Raw genomic sequence first — 23,897 nt, forward strand, 5'->3', positions numbered from 1 at the left:
ACCACAAAAAATGGTCCTTTCACCAGGATAATGCACCATCCCACCCATCAGCGATAACAATGGTGAAAATGCATGAATTGGACTTTGAATTGGTTCCTCATCCACCCTATTCACCATACTTAGTCCCAAGTGACTTCACCTTGTTCCCTTGCTTGACACTTTGGCTTGCTGGTAAGAAATTTTCATCAAATGAGGAAGTGATAGTTGCAATCAACAAGTATTTTGCAGTGGGATGAAAAAGTTGGTGGATCCCTGGACCAAGTTTATATCCTTCCAAGCAGAATATGTTGAGAAATAAGTTGAGTTATTTACGAAACAAACATTTTTCTCACTTATTTTACCTGACTTATCAAACCGACTTCATATGTGCCCTGATATCTATTGATAACTGTAACTGACTTCCTAATTTGTAGCGATATTCCACTGCAATTTTGTTTCTTGCTCCAAAATCTGTGACTCTTAACATTTGGGCATTTTGTCACAGTAAGATGTGTATTCCTCGTGTAACACACTATTAGTTTTCCATTTCACTTGTGGGCACAGCCCCTAATTTCTCATTGAATTGGGGTCTAGCCTTTTACATTTTTCACAAATGGTTATCTTTTTAAGCCTGCATTTGTGTGACCTGGTTTGTCACAGTGGTAACAATATTTCTGAGAGCCTTTTGCTTCTTCTGCCTTCACCGTCTACCCTCGTGTTCCTCTTTGACTTTCCACAGTCTCTAGCCGTGTGACCCATCTGCACTCAGTGTCATCATCTTCCCTCTGTTACTTAGAGTTTAGACTTCCTTCACTCTCAGGAATAGATCCTTTTTCTTTCACGGAGAGTAGGGCACTTTCCTCTCACAACACCTCTTCTGCTGTGGTGCCTAACCTAATTTAATCGGCGTGTCTTCGTACAGCTGCCTGAATCCTATCACTCGCTAGGCCCTGCACGGAGCGATCCTGTCCCAGTATCCGCACCAGTCTCGATGCACCTCACGGTTGTGCTGCCCGTGTCACTGGTGACGGCCTCTCCGAATGATTTCTAAACTTCATCTATCCGATTAACCGATGATGCAATTGCTTTCCCTGTGTGTTGTCTGGCCTGACAGGCCTACAAGCATAATAGCCTATGCTGCACTTATCTGTATAATTTTCTTCCCCGATTATATTCACTCGATTCTAGTTATAATTATCCCGGACAGTTAATTTTGCTGTAGCTTTTGCCATAATTTTAGACTTATATTGTGAAGTAGCAATGGTTTGTCATCTGATTGGACTACTTGAAATCCTGCATTCACATTGTCTGTGAAATCCCTAAGTTTGGAGCTCCACTAAATGACTTATTTACTAATACAAGAATATCCTTCGCACTGATGCCTTTAACATCTGAATTAGTAGCTGAAGCCATCTTACATTGATACGGTGTTATACGTACAGTCTCAAAACTCTTGTGTCATTGCTTCCCTGAAGTGTGCCGATGCTGTAGTTCTGCTGATTTCTTTTGCAGTTCCTTCAAGTATTTCTTCCTCTGATGGTCCCTCCTGCGACTTGCCTGGCCCGAACAAAACCACCGAGAAGTCAGTGTTGGGCTCTGGGGATGGCATCTGCTTCGTTTTACCTGTTCCACATTCCCCATCACCAATCTTCTTACCGTACACAGTGTGAAGGACCAACTCCGATAGTCTTTTGGAGGTGTGGCCCGTGTGGTGCGATCGGGCTGTCGATGACAGTGTGGACTGAAGCCTACTGAGTTATCTGTAATGGAGGAGAGGAAGAAAGTCTTGAGGATGCTTACAACAGGTGATTCTGGAGTGGAGAGGAGAAGTTGTTGGCTTTGTAGGAAGTGAATAAGGGTGCAAACACTAAAGAGGTCGTACGGATAAAAAAGAGAACATTCTTTGGAGAAGATTTTCTGAGTGAACGTGCTCTGAGGAAGTTCTTTATATTGTATGAACAAAATGTTCAGAGCATATTTTCTGATGAGGGAGTTCATTCTCACTATCTCACCACCTGCTCGAATCTGTTCTCCGCGTTGTGTTGTCTGCACCGGGCACAGAACGTACTCTTTATCTTGCATTTCGTTCAGCTTGCTGAAATATGCAAACTATTCAGTGTACAAATATGGAACTGTAGCATCACTGTGTTTGGGAAGAGTTGCATAAAATTTCATTGTGTTTTCACTTTTTTGTGCGGCAACAGATTATTAAGAAGATTACGGATGGTTTATGAAAATACATTTTCTGATAATCTTGACAAATTTTCGACATGCAGGGAACTTTTTTTTATTGATGTTAGGTGAACGCATTATGCGAATGAAATTTTAACAATACGTCACATTATCGTCTACTCCGGATTGTAAAACGAGTGTGTTCTGACACGTGGTAATCTCGATTAAATGGCACATAATATTCTGTTGGCACGTCAAGTACTTAAGTGGTCATCTTGTGGTTTTGTTATGAGAAACAGTTCACTAGGTTTGTAATAAACCTGTTTTTAATTTTTATGATTTGCCTACTTATTTCTAGCATAGTAAAATGGAACATCTGTGCTGTGCGAAAATATGATGAACATCTGAAAAGGTCAGTGACATATTTGTCTGGTTTGTACCTGGTCTTCCCATACACCAGTCAGGAAAACTTGGGTCTCGTAAATAGCACAAAAATGTTTTCATTTTTTCTTCATGATATTTGGGAAATAAGTTCACCACCCTAATAATGTTTTTACTGTTAAACCCATATAAACTTACACAGTTACTCTACTCAATATGTCTTCGGGCTACGTATATCTTTCTTTTTCCTTCTGAGCAACATAGATTTATTAAATTTACTAAAAAAACTTGGTAAGACTTAATGTCTGCAGAATTTAATCAGCCTGATTTATGTTACAGAGCTCATATCAATAACGGGAGAATTTTCTCTGCTCGTGAGAAACTTCGCTGTGTTTATTCGTATGAAATCGGAGAATGTTCTTCATGTTGAGCAAGGTTACCCACTCATTTACTCAAGCTGAGAACGCACTCAGGTGAAGTACATACTCACTTTGTTTTATTTGTGTGAACTTGAGAACGTTCTCCAAAATTCATAGAATTGAGTACTTTCCCCATGTTATTTATACAATCCAAGGATTGTGAAATTAAGAACAACAAATTCCAGTAGCTTTATATCTTTGCAAATCATTGCTGCCGCACCTCTCTACCCCTCCCCCCCCCCCCCCCCCCCCCACCATGCCATCAATTTCCCCAATTTCTCTCCTACGCCACCACTATCCCTACCCATCCCACCATGCTGGCACCCCCCCCCCCCTCCCCCTCTCCGTGCACGGTCGCTCCTACCACACCTCCTTTTTCACTTACCTAAAGATTTTTTTTTCTCTGAGTAAATATGAATTTTCATGTACGTTATTAGAATTTTGTAACAATATCTCTCTCTCTCTCTCTCTCTCTCTCTCTCTCTCTCTCTCTCTCTCTCTCTCTCTTTCTATTTCTATTTGTCTAGACAGTTCCAATTCTCTGTGATCACATGAACCAAAGCATGCCAATTTCTTTTGTCCTGCACTTTCACCTGTAGGCTTTCCAGGTTGGTGCAGATTACTTCTGTGATGCGATTGATTCATTTCACCTTCTGACGTCCTTTTCTTCTAGTGCCTTTCCTCACCATTAGAGTTTTTTGCAGTGAAACATATCTTCTCATGATGTCTCCAAAGTAGGTCAGGTTTTGTTTTAGCATCAGACCTTCCAGGGAGTGCTCTGGTTTTATTTGCTGTAATGTTAACCTATTCATTCTCTTTGAAGTCCACGGGGCTCTAAGGAGTTTCCTCCAACACCACAACTCAAAGCAGTTTATTCTTCGCCATTCGTTCCACATTTGTAATGGTCCAGGTCTCACATCTGTATATAACAACTGGAAAGACTGTAGCCCTTACAATATGGATCTTTGTTGCTAAAATTATATCTCTACACCTTAAAACCTCGTCAAGGTCTTACTTTTTATCAAGCAGCGAGCATCTCTCGATATTGTGGAGATGCTTGCTGCTTGGTAAAAAGGCAGTGTCAAAACTTGATGAAGTTTTAAGAAGTGGAGATATACTTAATACTGTTGTACAAACATTCACAGTACAGAAGGATCTCAGGTTGTCGGTCACATTGTCACAGTAACAGCAGTGCTCCCGTTCCTGTCACAGGGAGCTGAGTGTCGAAGGGTGCCAAGGTGACCCCAGAGCCACAGACGGGCTGACCGAGCAGATGCCCAATCTCGTAATCCGCGGCACGATCCACGCTGAGCTACAGCCTTTCTACTTCGAGGCACTCGAGGATGTAGGGCCCGGCGAAGCAGACGAAGCGGTGGACGACCGTTCGGAGAGTGACGAAGACGGCGACAGTGATAGTAGCGTCGGCGGCAGTGACAGTGAGAGAGGTTGAGAGCACTATATCTGTATGTATAAAAATGATGTGAAATTTATAGGAAAGTACAATTCTCGGTACTTGTCAACATAAGCGGAAACTGTTTTGAAGGAATATAACAAATAATTTTAGAAATGTGTAGAAGAAACAGTAATGTTGTTTGAGTACCTGCTGTAATAATCTGCAATAATGTTTGATTCTTGTTGTAACAACAATGGATTCACAATGAAACAAATTTTTTAAATGATAAAATGGCTACACAGATCAGGTAGCAATTCATAAATAGCACTGACAATGTTTTTTTGCAGTAAGTCGAATTTAAAAACTTCTTTGTTTTTATAAACCTGTGAAACAATAATAAATGAGGACTGCTACCTTGTTATTTTAAGTGTTAATTATATTTATCAGGATACTGCTAGATACCATTTTTAAATATTAAATTTCATTTGGAGGAACCACTTTGTGATTAAAATACATGACAGACTCTTTTACGAATGAACCACACATCACTAGTGTAATACTGTACAGCATTTATTATTTGTTACACAAACCAGTTTTTGGCTGATAAGTCACTGTCGGGTATGAAGATAAGTAAGTGGTAAAGTGAAATTGGTTGGATCAAAGATTTTGAAGTAGTGCATCTAAAGAGTATTTCTGTTTCCAGAGGTGAAAAATATTAATGTTACAAGAAGGAACAAATAAAGGATTATTTCACTGTAAATGTGGTGTAAGATTATTTAACTTAAATAAAATATGTGAAGCATTATCTGGTGAACTATAGACCATTAAAGTAAAATTTACTTTGTATAACCACAGCTGCATAATATGAGTATTATATCTTGTCTGTTTGTAATTTAGGATGGATTAAAGACAAGATTATTTTCTTCAGCTGCGTGTTTGGACTATGTCACTAAAGAGTAATGTTAAATTATTTTCTTCTATGTACAACCGTTGTAATTTGTGTAACGGCATCCCGTGCACGGGAGAGCAGTTCCCCAGTGTCCCAGGCGGCAGACGCAGCTGAGGAGGGGTCACGAGTGCTCGTGCTCGGTGCACAGGGTGATCCTAACTTGTGGCAGTCAGATGTCAGATTTGCCACAGGTTCTGGAAATCGGGGAAATTCCAAACACGTCAGGGGAATCTGAACAAACAAAACACTGGAAAAATCTCGTTTTCGTCTCAGTAGATGAAATGGTTTGTTTGCTGAGGTGTCACGCATAGTCGATGGCCGGATGTGGCTGAGTATGTGTGTGCACTTCTTCTCCACTCCCCCCCTCCCCTTCCTACCACTCCCCTCAGCTCGCAGTCAGTGCTGCCACTACTTTTTGTCGCCAGCCTAGGAGCTCCCGACAGGAGGCGTGAGGAGTGGTTTGTTCGGATCTGATTCTCAGAGACTGTAGACGCAGTGGCCTTAGACAGTGGTCATGTGTCGAAACAAGGCCCCGGGAGTAGGCAACATTCCATTAGAACCAATGACAGCCTTGGGAGAGCCAGTCCTGACAAAACTCTACCATCTGGTGAGCAAGATGTATGAGACAGGCGAAATTCCCTCAGACTTCAAGAAGAACATAATAATTCCAATCCCAAAGAAAGCAGGTGTTGACAGATGTGAAAATTACCGAATTAATAAGTCACAGCTGCAAAATACTAACACGAATTCTTTACAGACGAATGCAAAAACTGGTAGAAGCCGACCTCGTAAAAGATCAGTTTGGATATTGGAACACATGAGGCAATACTGACCCTACGGCTTATCTTAGAAGAAAGATTAAGAAAAGGCAAACCTACGTTTCTAGCATTTGTAGACTTAGAGAAAGGTTTTAACAATGTTGACTGGAATACTCTCTTTTAAATTCTGAAGGTGGCAGGGGTAAAATACAAGGAGCGAAAGACTATTTACAATTTGTACAGAAACCAGATGGCAGTTATAAGAGTCGAGGGGCATGAAAGAGAAGCAGTGGTTGGGAAGGGAGCAGTAAAGGAAACAAAAGAAAAGTTCAGAGTAGGTATTAAAATCCATGGAGAAGAAATAAAAACTTTGAGGTTCCCTGATGACATTGTAATTCTGTCAGAGACAGCAAAGGACTTGGAAGAGCAGTTGAACGGAATGGACAGTGTCTTGAAAGGAGGGTATAAGATGAACATCAACAAAAGCAAAACGAGGATAATGGAATGTAGTCGAATTAAGTCGGGTGATGCTGAGGGAATTAGATTAGAAAATGAGACGCTTAAAGTAGTAAATGAGTTTTGCTATTTGGGGAGCAGAATAACTAATGATAGTCGAAGTAGAGAGGATATAAAATGTAGACTGACAATGGCAATGTAAGCGTTTCTGAAGCAGAGAAATTTGTTAACATCGAGTATAGATTTGTCAGGAAGTCATTTCTGAAAGTATTCGTATGTATTGTAGCCATGTATGGAAGTGAAACGTGGACGATAAGTAGTTTAGACAAAAAGAGAATTGAAGCTTTTCAAATGTGGTGCTACAGAAGAATGCTGAAGATTAGATGGGTAGATCACATAACCAATGAGGAGGTATTGAATAGGATTGGGGAGAAGAGGAGCATGTGGCACAACTTGACAAGAAGAAGGGACCGGTTGGTAGGACATGTTCTGAGGCATCAAGGGATCACAAATTTAGCATTGGGGGGCAGCATGGAGGGTAAAAATCGTAGAGGGAGACCAAGAGATGAATACACTAAGCAGATTCAGAAGGATGTAGGCTGCAGTAAGTACTGGGAGATGAAGAAGCTTGCACAGGATAGAGTAGCATGGAGAGCTGCATCAAACCAGTTTCATGACTGAAGACTACAACAACAACATGTGTGCACTTGTTGTGTCTGTGTGATTGTTTGAATGCGCGCGTGTGTGTGTGTGTGTGTGTGTGTGTGTGTGTGTGTGTGTGTGTGTGTGTGTGTGTGTGTGTGTGTGTGTGTGTGCGCTCTTGTTTTCTGACAAAAGCTACGGCCGAAAATTTAGTTGTGAGAGGACAATTGTCTTTTATACGTCCTGTCGGTGCCTCGGCAATCATCTTTACAGTGAGTTGCTACCTATCCTCATCATTATCGATTCTCAGAGTATTCGAACAAATTACCTGTCGTGCGGACCGATCGCCACAGTCTCATTTCGTCGACACGCTGTCTGCGGCTCGTGAATAGCTGGATTTGTGTGGGTACCTGTAACGGGTGAGGCTCGCCGACCTGAAGCCGCTCGGTCCCCCCTGGCGTGCGAGCTCTGCTCGTCAGATCTACTCCCACCGACCCGCCCGCAGGCCAGTCAACTCCTGTGCGTGGTTTAAACGCAGCGAATTTTCACGGTTTATCCGTGGACCGGGACTGCGGTGCTCCTCGGCAGGCCAGAGGCCACGGGCGACGGATTTCAGGAACTGCAACTGTCTCACCGCAAGCACGTTGTACAGTGTCGCGTTTTATAGACGTTTTATTTATTCTAGTACATTTTGGCACTTCAAAAGTAGGTAATATATTAGAAAGTACGGACAATGAGAAGAAGAAAATTGTGTCAGTCGCTGGTAGTTTGTATGCCACTTACTTGTGTTTCTCGAAATACCTGTAAAATAATAGATATAACGCAGTGCCTAATAATTGACAATAACGAACGTAGTAGAACCGACATTGTATTGGTGGTCACCTACAGTGCAGATTTACACAATTCTTCCCCTTCTTATACACTTCTTTTGAGAGGCCTACTTTTTTCTGAGGTTATTTCCAAAGTCAGTGAACCTATTTTAAATCTGGCTTGTGACTCTGAGGAATTGCGTACTTTTGTCACCGAATGTGTTTCATTTCATTGAAATGAAATAATATTGTGGTCTTAATGAGACACACGTACCGTGTGGCTTGCTTTCTCCATCTAAAAACAGTTCATTACAAAATATATTAATGTTAGTACTTAAGATTTTTGCTCACATTGGGAAACGCCATCTGCTTGCAAGCTTTTTTAGATATTTCCTCGTTTATACTATTATTTCTTGTACCACTGCGGCAATGACGGGTTGTCGACTTATGTTTTAACTTACCCTCGATACCTCAAAATTTGTCAGGGAAAAATGCTAAAACTTGTGTGGAAATCGGGGAAATATCAGGGAATTTCACTTGGGGAAACTTGTGGCAACCCTGGTTGTGGTTGGCCAGAAACTAGTCTAGTATGTCTGCCCTCACGTTCCCACGCACTCGGACATCGGGCCACTGTCACACGTGACTGACCGGCAAATCTCTGTACTGCACGACTCGACTAGCCGGCCGGCAGTTTCTTTCAAACTTTGTCACGTGCTGATAGCGCTGTCTCACAGGATCTGTGTCCTCCTCAGAGATTACTCGACTTCTGACACTGTTTATGCCCCTTATATATCCTTCCGGGCCAATAACAACGTGAAGCACGAACCAGATTAACGCTCTCTGGTGGCCATTCTGTGTGTCACAAAGAATCGCGACTCTAACACACACGCACCACTGGCCGTCACGTAAATAATTAGTGTTACACTGTCATCCGGCCACGTCTTCTGGACACTTCACTTCAGTCATCGGGCAGCGTATTTCAGGTCGAGATGCAGCATACAATTTAGAGGTGGTGTCTGACTATAGTTCAATTTACAACAGATTTGGTGATGGAAAAACTGTTAATGAAGGTGAATTTGTTAGTAATTGAATTTAGTTTGTGTTCTGAAACTGGTTCTGAGATGTGCAGAAATCATCTGACACCCTCTTCATTGATTGTAGCAATATTATGAAGAAGATAGTCACTCTTCACCATGTAGCACAGATACTGAGTTGCAGGTGGGCACAGCCAAAAGGCTTTCAGAAAATGAGCTTTCAGTTAACAAGGACTTTGTTGGAGGTAGAAAACACACACACACACACACACACACACACACACACACACACAAATGCAGCTCACTTGCACCTGAGGCCACAGCCAGAGACTGCAGTCACGTTCATATGTTTATCAGTTGTGTGTTTTCTATCTCTGACAAAGGCCTTGTTGGCCCATAGCTCACTTTCTAATATTCTTTTTGCTGTGGCTATCTGCTCCTCAGCATCTTTGCTATGTGGTGAGTAGCAACTATCATTGTCATAATATTGATACATCCCATTCTGGATTCTGTTTATTGATTGATCTCTTGAAATCTGCCAGTAAGATAGTTTAATGTTAGATGGAAAGACATAAGACAGTTTCATGTGAGATGGAAAGTCATAATGTTGTCAATGTACTGGGAAGTTTATCTAGGAAGAGGTCCAAGATATTACTTGTTAGTATTATACTTGATGTACGAGGGGGGACCCAAAAGAAACCGGACTCCGAGTTCGCTGTCACTCGTAGACGTAAAGGTTCTCACACTAGATGGCGTTAGTACAGACCTCCATGAAACAGCTGTGCAGATGGCGCCAGTGTAGAGCTGAACGTGCAAGTGTGGTATTGTGTTTCTCTCACTGTTGGCGGGTTACCTCTGCAAAGTCATTATGGCAACTTTAAAAGAACAAAGAGTGTGTGTGAAATTTTGTTTCCTGCTTAAAAAAGCTGCAATGGAGACACACCAAATGCTTCAGGAAGCTTTCCAGGACGACGCTATGAGCCGCACACAGGTTTACGGGTGGTTTGGGCGCTTTAAACATGGTGAGATGTGTGTTGAAGACTGAGTTCATTGTGGACGCCCTTCAACATCGCGAAATGAGGAGAACATTGAAAAGGTCCGCCAAAAGATCGAGGATCGTCGCCAAACGATCGACCAAATTTCAGCTGAGACAGGAATCAGTTGGAGCTCGTGCCAGCGGATTTTGAGTGAGGATTTGCACATGAGACGCATTGCTGCTAAATTTATTCCGTGCCTTATCACACAGGAGCAAAAAACCATCTGCATGAATGTGTGTCAGGACTTGAAAACAGAGACTGCACGTGGTCCAGACTTCTTGAACATAGTCATTACAGGGGATGAGAGTTGGTGTTACAGGTATGACCCAGAAACCGAGCAAGCATCAAGCCAGTGGAGGACTCCCAACTCTCCCAGACCAAAAAAAGCGAGGCGAGTGAGATCAAATGTGAAGACGATGATCACTGTCTTTTATGGTGTTCGTGGAATTGTGCGCCGGGAATTCGTACCCCCTGGCCAGACTGTTAACCAGCACTTTTACTTCGATGTTTTAAGGCGTCTGCAAGAGGATGTGCAGAGGAAATGCCCAGAACTTTGGCGATCAGGTGACTGGTTTCTGCATCACGACAATGCTCCAGCACACACGGCCTTACGAATGACCCACTATTTGGCATCTCAGAGGTGGTCTGTCATTCCTCACACTCTGTATTCGCCGGACCTAGCCCCGTGCGACTTTTTCCTATTTCCACGAAGTAAAAACAGCTTCGCAAAGGGCACTGGACAATATCACAGTTGAAGAGTTCCAAACATGCTTCCAACAGCGGGAAAAGAGACTTGACAAGTGCATCGCATGTAATGGAGAGTATTTTGAAGGTGACTGAAGTAATTTTGTGAAAAGGTTCATCAATAAATTTTTTATGACAACAATCCGGTTTCTTCTGGGACCCCCCTTGTACACTGATAACTGCTCTGTGGAAATCAAAGTATCTTATTTACTGATTATATATATACTTTTTGTTTGTTTTCATCATTTGACTAGGTGACAAGCTTGGTGTTGCCCACATACATATTTTTTACTAATCAGACTTTTTTTTATACAGTGTTTGAAGCAGTGTGATTGGGGACATGTACAAAGAGACTGTTTGCTTCACTAACATGGGAGAGAGCCATATAAAGCTGCCCGTGCAAAAAGCGACTGACGCCAAGGTCCACACCCGCATCACGCACCATCTGGTGTTGTGTTTTGTTTGCGGTCTGGCATAACCGTGAATTGCACACATTTAAAGGGAAGTGATAAACTGATAAGAATAAGTGGGATTTTTGGTGTAAGAAGTCCCTCGTTTGTGCCGATTCCCGTCAAATTTTCTGTTTGTACGATGTTACATTGGGGACGAGTAACTTAAAGCCTGTGTGAGTGAAGAGGTCAGAGGTGCGAGATAATGCACAACACTCCCGATCGGAGTTATGTTTCTTGAAAGGAGCTTCCAAAGAGCGAGTCAAAGCCTGATGTTCTCGACCCGAAGTGAGTCTCGCGTCATGATCTTTATTGGGTTCTTCAGATGGCATAGACCTGTCTATTAGCCATTCTGGTGTAATCAGAAAGACTTGACTGTTTCCTAGGCATTTTTATTTGTAAACAAAATGAAATTGAAATGTAGTGAGTAGGAATCCAAATAAAAATGCAGATTTAACAAACTCATTTTTTCCTAGCAAAGAATATAAATAAAACCTATCCAATGAAGTGCACCAATGTTGTTTTACAATACACAAAGCAAAATCTGTAAATCTGGATATCCTAGCCAAGCAATTTCGCAGTTAGTCTGTATTCCTAAAGACGAGATTGCTGTGCTTAATTCTGTCACTGAGGTAAACTTCCTCTCGCACATCTGTAGTGGAGTTAACAAAAACTAAATCGGTTCTCTGGCGTACTACACTGTAATGATTAACACCTGGACTACTAAGCTGCACTGACAATTTTAGATAAAAGTTTGTTACAAAATATATATAGCGTGTTTAAAAAAGTTTCAGATACTTCGACACGTGGTAGTAATCATAAAAAAAAGAAACAATAAACACTGGTCTGCAAACGATATTTTCTGAGATAGACGTGTTTATAGGAATGGCTGCGCGATGCTCGGTTGTGGTTATTAGCACTGTCATCGCATTGGTGCCCTGTCAAATGTGTCGGCATGGTATTATGTTGTCTTACCGTTAAGTGATCCGCAGCCAGTTGTGTGGTTAGAGTTGTGTTGTAGGCTGCATTAGTTTTCATAATGTTCGAGTGCTTATTGTCATTACAGTCAACCCTGGGTATGTATCACGGTGTTTTATCTTCTTCCAAATGCGGATTCACTTATGTATTTACTGTTATTGCACTGTTTGTATGTGCAAATGGTATAGTACATTTACATTTTCTCACTTCCACCACTTGTTAGCGACGGTAGTCTGCTACTTGACAAGTCAACTGGCCGATACAATATTCTGCTACTGTGTAGCAAATGGAGATAGCCTGTCGGCTCCTGCCCTCTATGCTGAAATGCATCTAAAGTGCAAAATGGCTTCCGATAAGCTGTTAGACTTTTCCGGCGCCTGAGGGACACAGGTATCCTTGCGCCTCAGAAGACTGACAGTGGAAGGCCCCACAGAGTCTGAATACCTGACAAGGAGGAGCTTGTACTATGTTTGGTGGAAGAAACCCCTGGGACTAGTTGCCATGATTAGCTGCAGCAGAAGGCATGTCTCATTCTCTTATCTGGGGAGTACTTCATGAACAGTTGCTTTACCCATATCGTCTACAGCACATTCAGGCCCTAAGGCCACAGGATCATCACGACAGATGGTGGCTCTGTCAGTGGCTGTTGCAGAAGTGCGCCGCAGATCTACTGTTCACATCAGAGATTTTATTTACCGATGAGGCATGGTTCACTTGAGATGGTGTTGTGAATTCCCATAACCAGCATGTATAGGCAGGTGTGAATCCTCAAGTGCCAGCCGGAGTGGTCGAGCGGTTCTAGGTGCTACAGTCTGGAGCCGTGTGACTGCTACGGTTGCGGGTTCGAATCCTGCCTCGGGCATGGATGTGTGTGATGTCCTTCAGTTAGTTAGGTTTAAGTAGTTCTAGGGGACTGATGACCTCAGAAGTTAGGTCCCATAGTGCTCAAAGCCATTTGAACCATTTTTTTGAATCCTCAAGCAATTCAGGAAAGAGGGCATCAGCACCAATTCTCAATCAAGTTATGGGCAGGTGTGCTTGGCATTAGATTAATAGGGTCATAAGTGCTACCACAAAGGTTAACTGGAGCGTATTATCTGGACTTTCTCATTAATGTATCGCCTACCTTGCTGGAGCCTGTGCCATTGCATCAACGAATACAAATGTGATTTATGCATGATCTCCACCCCCCCCCCCCCCCCCCGCCCCCCACTACACACCCACACGCGCACGCATGGGGCTTGCTGCTCTTTGGTGAGTTCATGCTTGGCTACCATGTGGCCCCAGCCTTTGCAACATCTTCTCCCTTCCGTGCTGGATGTCTACCCTCTTGCTGTGCGTTTTCCCCTCCCTTAGGGAACATGCCTGGATTTTCTTTGGTAGTTCTTTTAACAGTTCTACTCCCTCTTTGGTTGTGTGGGCCAACCTCCAATGGCTCTCTGGGACCAAGGGTTTGCAAGGTGACAGAATGTAAGATTCCTGCCCAGCTGGTACGGTGGCTCGAGTCTCGCAATTTACTAACCACTGCACTGTGTGGCTTTCGAGCGCACCATTCTGCAGTTGACCATCTCGTCACTTTGTCCACCTGTGTCGTGAATAGTTTTCCGTGGAAATCCCAGACTGTGGCCGTGTTTTTCGATTTGGAGAAAGCCTACCACACCTGCTGGAGGACTGATATTCTCCACACTTTCTACATGTGGGGCTTCCATAATTGCATGCCCCACTTGCTTCAGGAATTTTTAAAAGCTTGAGTTTTCAAAGTAAGTGTGGGTTCTGCCTTGTCGGACGACTTTATCGAGGAAAACGGTGTGCTTCAGGGTTCCGTCTGGAGCGTCGTCCTCTTTGCTATCACCATATACCCTACAATGGCCTGTCTACTGCCCTGCACCTCTGGCTCCCTACTTGTTGACGATTTTGCCATCTATTGCAGTTCTCCACGGACTCGCCTCCTCGAGCGGCACCTTCTGTGATATCTCGATTGTTTTTACTCGTGGAGCATCAACAGTGGCTTTCGTTTCTCACTGACACAACAGTTTGTATGAATTTCTGCCGGTGCAATTGATTTCTTCTATCGTCTTCACACCTCAAACCTGTTTCTCTTCATTTTGTCGAAACTACGAAATTCCTGGCACTCGTGCTCAATAGGAAACTTTCTTGTTCATTTCACATGTCTTTCCTGGCTGCCCACTGCAGTCTCTCAATGTCCTACGTGTCCTCTGTGGTACTTCCCGGGGAGAAGATCGGAACACCTCCGTGTGTACCGGTACCTCGTCCATTAGAAACTAGACTGTGGGTGTCTCGTTTATGCATACCCTTCACCACTTTGGTTTCGTGCGGCAGTCGATGTTCACCTCGGCCTTCGTTTGCCTCGTAAGGACACTACTCTGGCCTCGCCCTATTGCATTCGGTATCGTGACCTTTGCACAGAACTTCGAATTAGTACCTCAGTGTACACTGACTGCTCTTAGAGTGACCGTGGTGTCAGGTGTGCCTTCCTCATTAGCACCAACACTTTTCGGTTTCAGCTTCTGGAACACAGCTCAGTATTTACAGCACAGCTCTCCGCCCCGTATGAGACAACGCAGTACATCTGGCGACAGAGGCTTTCCGATTGCGTCATCTGCTCAGAGTCTCTCAGTGCCCTTCATAGCCTCTGTGTGCTGCAGACTGTCCATCCTTTAGTGCGACGGGTCCACGAAAGCTGTCACTCGCTCACTCCTGACGGAGCCACCGTCACGTATACGTGGGTTCCCGGTCTCGTCGGTCTGACAGGAAACGAGGCCGCTGACGCTGCTGCTGAGGCTGCAGTCCTCGTACCTCGGCCCGCCAGTTCTTCTGTTCCCCTCGTCTCCGCATTGCCGTCTCTGCGCAGGTGGTTTCACTACGGCATCACCACCGGCCCTCCCTTCACAGCAATAAGCTGCGGGTTATTAAGCCCGGTTGTCCGAACATCGTCGTCTTCCTTGTTGTGTTTCTTTGTACGGTCTCCTAATTTTTTACTTTTTTTGTACTGTACTGGTGACAAAGGGGATAATTCTAGTCAGCCGTAAGTATACACGTCGTACCCCACGTAAGCACAAAACAGAGGAGAGAACCCTATTATTGGCAATGTTTTAAGTGAATGAAATGAAAACTTCTATTGTAATGGAAAAAATGCATGTAAGTAATAACATACACAACAGATACAGATATTGTGCACACACGAATGCAGAATTGGCCAGTATTATTTTGGAAGTACCAGCACACATGAGAGGTGAGACAGTTACACATATTTCCCACTGACACCTGAACAGTTCAGTCACAGTTCTAGTGGTGACGTAATGGCATTCGCGAAAATGTGTTTAGAATAGTGCACATTGTTACGCTGTAGACTGCGTCACACTGCAACACGTATGACCTGAGCAAATTCTTGTCACCAGTGTTCAATACTTGATGATGGTTCGGTGTCGTCAAATAAGAGTGCATCATACTAAGACTGTAAACTGAAGATGGTAACCCAGAATTACACTGAATTTTTCTGGATATCCAAACTCGTACAGCCATTGCTCGTGACTTTTTTGTATTTTGGTTGGTATTCTGCTCGGTGAATATATAACACATTTTTGGAAATATGGCACCAGTTTTACTGTTACAGTCCTGTCAGTTAAAAGAAAAGAGAAAAGCCATTATAGTGAGCCCCATGTATTTTGTTGCCACAGTGGTTTTTCTTTCTTTTGTGCAGTGATTTATTTGTAATACTGATTTTTCTCCTTACTTTGATTTTATACTGCATGTGCTTCTGTCCATTCCAGTATCATTTGGTGCACTGGAAGAACAATTGTTTAAACGCCTGTGTGCACGCACTGTAATTAGTCTCTCGTACCTACAAGTCCAATGACACAGCGATACATAGGGGGTTGTGGTTTATTCCTAGAGCTGTCACTTAAAGCTCAATTTTGAAACTTTGTTAGTTGGCTTTCTCGGGGAACTTTATGTCTATCTACATGCACCTGCCAGTACAGTTCTTTCGACGTCCCACGGGTCAAACTGACTCACCTCGGTCAGAGTAACAGTCAGACATCGTCTGTACAATCACCCACTGGAAACACACGGTTACGGGTTGTTGAGCCACAACTTGCCACACGCAGTGACCGATAACCTCTGGCACAGAGATGCAGCAGCAGGGAGCTGTCATCCAGTCATCCGAGCTCACGAAGGACTGCGCCTACTCGACACCACTGATTTCGTCCAGATTTATGGCACGTGCTCCTCGGTTTTGCCAAAAATGAGAGTGATCCAAGCGGGAGATCCAGGTGGCCAACCATTTAGGGAAAAATATCTGGATGGCTGGATTTTGTGTGAGTAGGACTTGGGCACTGAGAGCTCTGTAAAAAAATTGACAGTTTTTGCCCGTTATCAATACTGATACTGACATATACTGTTCCTGAGAATTCCAACACTTTTAAGAATGATTTTGTGTTATATTTTAAAATTTTTTGTAATTTTGCATTTGCTATTTTAATGTCTCATTTATTTTATTAATTTTCGAGTTATTTTAATATGCCGTGCCAACGCAACTGCACGTGCACTGACTTCATCTGCTGTTGTTCCTATTGTGATTAGTGGTAAGATCTGATGGAAGTCCCTGAAGAAGAAAATGGTACAGCTGGCTATAGGACTATATTTTTTACACAAACATTGAATTGTTCTCTGAATATTATATGAGGTACTGGAACTCGTCTGAAACAACTGAAGTGCATTCCTGCATCAATTACCAGTAGTACTTTACTTTGAAATGTTACGGAGACTGTACGTGTCGTAGGCGTAGACTGTCAGCGCAGTAGTCGGGTGGCCCTACGCCTGTTGTGGCGATGGTATTAATTTCACAGTGGCGAGGGAATTCGTTTCGTCTTAGCTCAGGCAATTACACAAAATATTTGTGAGTGATACACGCAAACTTTTCTTGTCAGTCATTTTACCTATTGCTGGAAACGAGATCAAAATGCCTTCAGTACTTCCCTGAGATGTTTTACAGATTATGACTTATATGTAAGTTTGTAATGGCAGAAAGAAAATATTTTAGGTGATATATACTGATGGAAAAAAAATTGCAACACCAAAAAGTAATCGATGTAGAGTAATATAATTTCGGGAATACATTTGTGTAGGTAACATATTTAAGTGATTAACACTGGTAGATCACAGGTTAATGTAAGCCTGAGATAAGCCATTGAAAATGTGAAGCACTGGTACATTAATAACCTCTGTAACCGCCATAATGGAAACCTGCATGCATTATGTTGTAAGGGCACCAGATACAAATACAAAATACATGTGTTTTATTCCACCTCTGAAAATGTTTACGTGCTATTGGTGCCTTCAGTGTTAACATAATAACAATAGTAATAATAATAATAATAATAATAATAATAATAATAATAATATAAATTTGGACAAATGTCATCAACTACAATATAATAATCCAAGATGGATACAACACATATTTATGCAAATGTCAATAACAACAAAAAGTTTCGTAACAGATCAGTTACAAGATAAATGAACTACAGGGGTCACTCCAAAAGAAATGCACACTATTTCTGTAAAAATACAGTTTTCATTCTGCATGTGTGAAAGTTTTGCAGTGTGTAGATACAAACCTTCCCACTTGTTTTCAAACTTAGTTCAATCTGTTCCTGTGAGTGGCGCTGTCACAGCATGTCTTCAAGATGGCTGCTACACTTGACGTTCGTCAGAAGCAATGTGCTGTCATAGAATTCCTGTGCTGTGGAAACGAGGCAGTGGGAAACATCCACAAGAGGTTGAAAAAGGTGTACGGAGATGCTGCTGTCAATCGCAGTACAGTTAGTCGATGGCGAAGCAGGTTACGTGACGAAAGCGGGCACGGCAATATTGAGGACTGTCCTCGCAGCGGCAGGCCTCGTACTGCACACACTCCAGACAATGTGCATAGAGTTAACGAATTGGTGACTGCTGACAGACGCATCAGAGTGAACGAATTGTTGCGCTACATTGGGATAGGGAAGGAAGTGTTTGCAGAATACTGAAGTTGTTGGCGTTAAAAAAGGTTTGTGCCAGGTGGGTTCCCGGCACCTGGCGGGCCTCACGCCCAAAAATTTTAACTGCTAACACAGCCAATACAAGGAGCTGCAAATCAAAATGATGGATATTTCGTCGCCCAGCCAGGCATTCCCCAGCAAGCTCTACAGCAAATACAGGAACACTTTAATGAAGCTTCAGAAGACAACTCTCAATATACAGTTTAATAAAAATTGCCTAGCTAATAATGTAATTCCATATTATATCAAAAACTCTGTGAATAGCATGTCATCTGCACCAAAGAAAGTGTAACAGAAAGTGGAGATTTTGTGGCTAAAGCATGAAATTAGGGAATTATATGCTAAAAAGTAGTTGCTTAACACTAAACTTTACCAAACACATTTAGATTTGGCCAACAAATTTACAATACCAGCTCACTTTGAGGAAATAACAGAGAGAGAAAAGGCATATATTCAGAAAGTAATGCAAGAAAAACGAGAGAAACAAAACAGAAAACTCAACAGAATAATCAACAGCACAAACACACCCACTAAAAACGATCTCAACCAACAATATAAGTTCCATGACGGAATTGTTAACCTACCTGACATAAATCTTACCGAACAAGAAAAGAACCTACTAGAAAAAGGGCCAAAACACAACATTAACACTAACATATCACACAAAACAATAGAAAACCTAATAACGGAATCAGGAGACATTTTACAGGAACAAGAAAGACTCAGCACCCCAGAGTTTAATGCAAACTAGACAAGAGAATTAGTAGCTGCAGAAATATCACAGATAATCAGAACACACAAATCCACAATTATTTGTAATCATAAAACATCAGAGGAAATCACTGCCAGCAAACTTAAAATAAATTAAAACAGAACAATGCCATAGTAACAAGAGCAGACAAAGGGAATATTACTGTAATTATGGATGAAAAGGAAAACACAGAGAAAACACTAGATTTTCTCAAAGACAACAACATCACAAAACTGATCAGAAAAAACATTCAACAGACACTGTAAAACATCAATAATACATTCTCAAAAAGCCAGGTAAAGAGGATGACACAGGAAAATACAAAAGCACCCACCCTAAATGCCCTACCAAAGGTTCACAAGGATAATATCCCATTAAGACCCGTAATTAACTTCCAAAACGCTCCATCCTACTACATAGCCCATCAAACACACGCACTACTTAAAAAACTGTACACGTTTGATAACAACAGGAATCTGGAAAACTCAAAGGAGTTAATAGACAGAATCAAGAACATACACATACCGGACACAGCAACCCTCATATCATTCGACGTCACATCAATGTACTCTTGCCTTCCAATAAATGAAACAATCATCGTCATCACACAAATATTAAAACAACAAGGAAACATACCACACACACAAATCAATGAAATAACCAACATACTCAAGACCATTACATCACAAAATAATTTTGTATTCAATAAATAATTTTATTCTCAACACGAAGGACTGCCAATGGGATCACAACCTGGGCAATCTTCAGACCCATAATAAAACCAAAGAACTACAGGTTATATACTGGTACCGTTATGTCGATGCCTGATTGATGAACCACATACACACATAGAACAGCTACACAATGAAATAAGCAACTTACACCAAAAATTAACTTCACATTAGATACAGAAACTAACAACACACTACACTTTCTAGATCTCACCATACAAAAAACAAACAACACACACAACTTCACAATATTCAGGAAACTGACAACCACAAGCACCACCATTCACAACCTATCAAACCACCCATTGACACATAAGCATGCAAACTTTTGTTTCTTCATGGGTGTTCTGTTTTGGAGCATGAATCTGAACCACACACAAGAACTAAACAAAATAAAACAAATAGCAGCAGAAAATGGTTGTACCCTCATATGGTAGACAAGTTAAATCAAACAATATGCAAATAGTACAAAAATGAACACACCACACACACACACAAATCCTCACCCAGCACAGAACAACACAAAACACAACAGAGCAACAACACACACATGAAACGAAATGGCACATACTCACCTGCAATAAGAGCAAAAGCATGTGGCAACTTATTAATACGAATACTAATAGAGGAAAACAACTACAAAGTGGTATTACCTTAAAAATAGAAGGAAAATTAGTCTCCAGTGGGAAAGAAACAGCAGAGGAATTCAATAACTACTTTACAGAAACAATAGAAAACCTGGCTAACCATCTTAAAAATAGCTGTCCCTTCCCTTGCAACTAGAACCAAACTTATGCTCTGAGACACTATTTTTAAGGCCTACATCTGAAATTGAAATAGAAAAGACACTTCATAGCAAAATTTAAAAAAAATCATCTGCTGGACAAGATCAAATTCCATGCTTCCTCCTCCATAACTGCAGTAACTATCAGTAAACCCATAGCCCACATAATAAACTTCTCATTCCTGAATGGTGCATTTCCTGGTATGCTCAAAATTGCAAAAATTATACCTGTCCACAAAAAAGGAAGCAAAGAGGATCCCAGTAATTATCGACCCATTGCAGTGCTTTCAACTTTTAGTAAAGTATTTGAATATATAATGGCCACCAGAATCATGTCCTTTCTAGACAAAGAAAATATCCTGTCACCTGCTCAGTTCGGCTTCCAAAGTAAGAAAGCTACAACTGATGCAATACAAGAATTTCTAGATCATGCACTGGAGCTTGTGGACAAAAAACTCCCAGCCATAGGTATCTTCCTAGATCTAACAAAGGCCTTCGACATGGTTAATCATAGTATACTTTTGCAAAAGATGCATTCCTATGGAATAAGAGGAAATGCCTATGACTGGTTTAAAAGCTATCTGGAAGATCAACAGCAGTATGTCGAATTAAATGAACCTAAGCTCTCGGGTACAGCTAGCACTGTACACTCCTCCATACATACCATAAAGCAAGGCGTTCCCCAAGGCTCCGTCCTGGGCCCCTTGCTGTTCTTACTTTACATAAATGACCTTCCTCACAGCCTACCAGACACAAAAACCCTTTGTTTGCTGATGACACCTCTGTACTCATATCTGCGCCCGAACAAATTCTCCAGTCTAATATAGATAGGACCACAGATCAAATAAGTTGATGGCTTCAAAGTAACAGCCTGCTTCTTAATGCAAAAAAGACAATTGGAATAACCTTCCACACGGGCCAAAACAGAAATCCATTATTACCAACTATATCACTGGACAAAATAATGTTAAACTTGAAAATGAAATAAAATTTTTGGGGGTCACTATTACTGATACGCTCACATGGAAAAGGCGCATTGACATTACCAGCACAAAACTTAATAAAGTATGCTTCATGATTAAATCAATAAGGAACGTCACTAACACAAGTACCCAAACCACTATGTACCGTGCACTCTTTCACTCTGTACTTAACTACGGAATCTTCTTCTTCTGGGGCCAAAATTCTGAATCAATTAAGATATTCAAACTGCAAAAGAAGATAGTCAGAACAATTATGTTCAAAAACTAAAGAGACACTTGTAAACCATTATTTAAGAAACTAAATATTTTGCCCCTCCCATGCCAATACATACTATAATTATTATTCTTTACCAAAAAAAGTATCAACAAAATTAGCAAAAATATGGATTACATCGATTATGACACAAGATCAAAAACCTCTCTAAGAATACTTCCCCACTCAACAAAACTATACAGTGATGGTGTCAATTGCATGGGGAATAAAATTATATAACCATCTTCCAACTTTTATACAAGAAATAAATAAATTCAAACAGATGGTGAAATCTCTTTTAATAAAAGACTGCTTTTATACCATCCAGGAATATTTTGAATCAAAATTGTCTTAGTGCATGATAATGTATCAAAGCTGAATGTTATTAAGTCAATTTTGTCACATCATGTAAAAATTCTCCGTGAAGCTGTAACTTTAAGTAACATAATTTGTAGGTAATGTAATATAATCATTCTTCTGTGTTCTTGTTTACTGTTTTAGACTACTGTAAACTGTATATTTGTATTGACTTATCCCATATCAGTTGTACAAGCCATTGTACTGATTTGACCTATGGGACAAATAAATAATAAATAAACAATAACAAGATCGTTCACAGAATAGGCAACATATTAAAGAAACAGGGACTCCAAATAGGATACAGGACAGAGAACACAACACAGAAAAAGATAAGAACACAAGAAACACCCATGGATAAATTTAACAGATCAGGAATATATGAACTCACATGCAACACTTGCCAGTCAGTATACGTAGGACAAACATGCAGAAACTTCAAAACAAGATATTCGGAACATCTCAGAGCTTTTAAAAGCAACAGCTCCCATAGCACATTTGCTGACCACCTTATAGTCAACAATCACCACCCAACCATAATAGAAACAGACTTAAAGAATACTAAAAACCCAGCCACAGCCTATACAGCAAACTGACTATTGAGGAAAACTTAAATACACAGAAGGCAATAGCAGAAGGAAATCAGGTCTTAAACGGATACACTACACTCTCCAATGGCACACTATTCAACACATTAAAGGAACTTTGCATTTTGTGTGTGTGTAGACTTTTATCTGTTGTGCAGTTTTTATTTGTAAACAAAATTCAAATTTGGCGCCGAACTCTCTGGTAAACAAATGAACACGCTCTGGGCTGAGACACACAACAAACCACAATCACACTGTGTTCTGGTGTACTGAAAAAGTGTTTTACTACGTTATTTGTGGAAAATACTTGTAATAGGTACGTATGCATGACAACATCTCAGCATGATGCGGAGAATGCAAGTGCTTGCCACATGAAAACGTAAGTAAATACGAAAATAGGCGCGAAAAACTAAATTACATTCTAAAAGATAGGTTAACTCCCAGCAAAAAACTTTCCCATTAACATCGTTTGGTTGCAGATGACAAGCAACCTGTAGCAATTAACACAAAAGTGGTACATAAAATTCATACACACCAAATGTAAAGGTATTTACAAAAAAAGAAACGATCTGTTGTTTGAACTAGAAATACACATAATTTTATAATCATTTACCAAAAATGTTCACATGTAGTAGTAGTAGTAGTAGTAGTAGTAGTAGTTTATTCATCCAGAGACAATTTACATTGCATGGATTTCGTCAAAAAATACATATGTACGTATTATTTATTTAGATCATAGCAACAGTCAGATAAAAATTACTATTGGCACAGAGTACATCAATATAATTGTTTAGGATGAAGCTATTCCAGGTATTCTTTTACACTATAATAGCAGTTGGTCATTAAAAATATGAATACTGCTTCTTTAAATGAAGACAATTTTTTTATTTCTTTTATCTTTACCGGTAGTTTGTTATACAATCTGCTTCCTTGTATGTTTGTTTGTTTCTGCGCCAAAGCCTTGTTAACTCTTTTTATATGAATGTCATTGCACTTTCTTGTATTGTAAGTATGTAGATCCGAGTTGGATTGGAAATTGTTAATATTTCGTTTTACATTAATTACGCTTTTTTGTATATAGAGGAACGGTAGGGGTAGAATATTCAGCTGTTTAAATAATTGCTTTGAAGGAGTTAGCCTTGAACTGTTGGTAATTATTCTAACAGCTCGTTTTTGTAGAGTGAAGATGGTT

The 23,897-nt window shown here is 41.0% G+C and overlaps 1 protein-coding gene across 1 annotated transcript in view; it reads left to right on the forward strand.

Moving 5' to 3' along the window:
• Positions 1-5,073, forward strand: part of LOC124552407 — a 66,523-nt gene extending 61,450 nt beyond the window's left edge. Inside the window, exon 7 of the mRNA XM_047126670.1 lies at positions 4,164-5,073. Within this exon, the coding sequence (XP_046982626.1) occupies positions 4,164-4,401 (238 nt within the window). The 3' untranslated portion in view covers positions 4,402-5,073. The remainder of the gene's footprint in view (positions 1-4,163) is intronic.
• The last annotated feature ends 18,824 nt before the right edge of the window (positions 5,074-23,897 follow it).

This window comes from Schistocerca americana, chromosome 10 (assembly GCF_021461395.2).
Source record: "Schistocerca americana isolate TAMUIC-IGC-003095 chromosome 10, iqSchAmer2.1, whole genome shotgun sequence".
NCBI classification, from domain to species: Eukaryota; Metazoa; Arthropoda; class Insecta; order Orthoptera; family Acrididae; genus Schistocerca; species Schistocerca americana.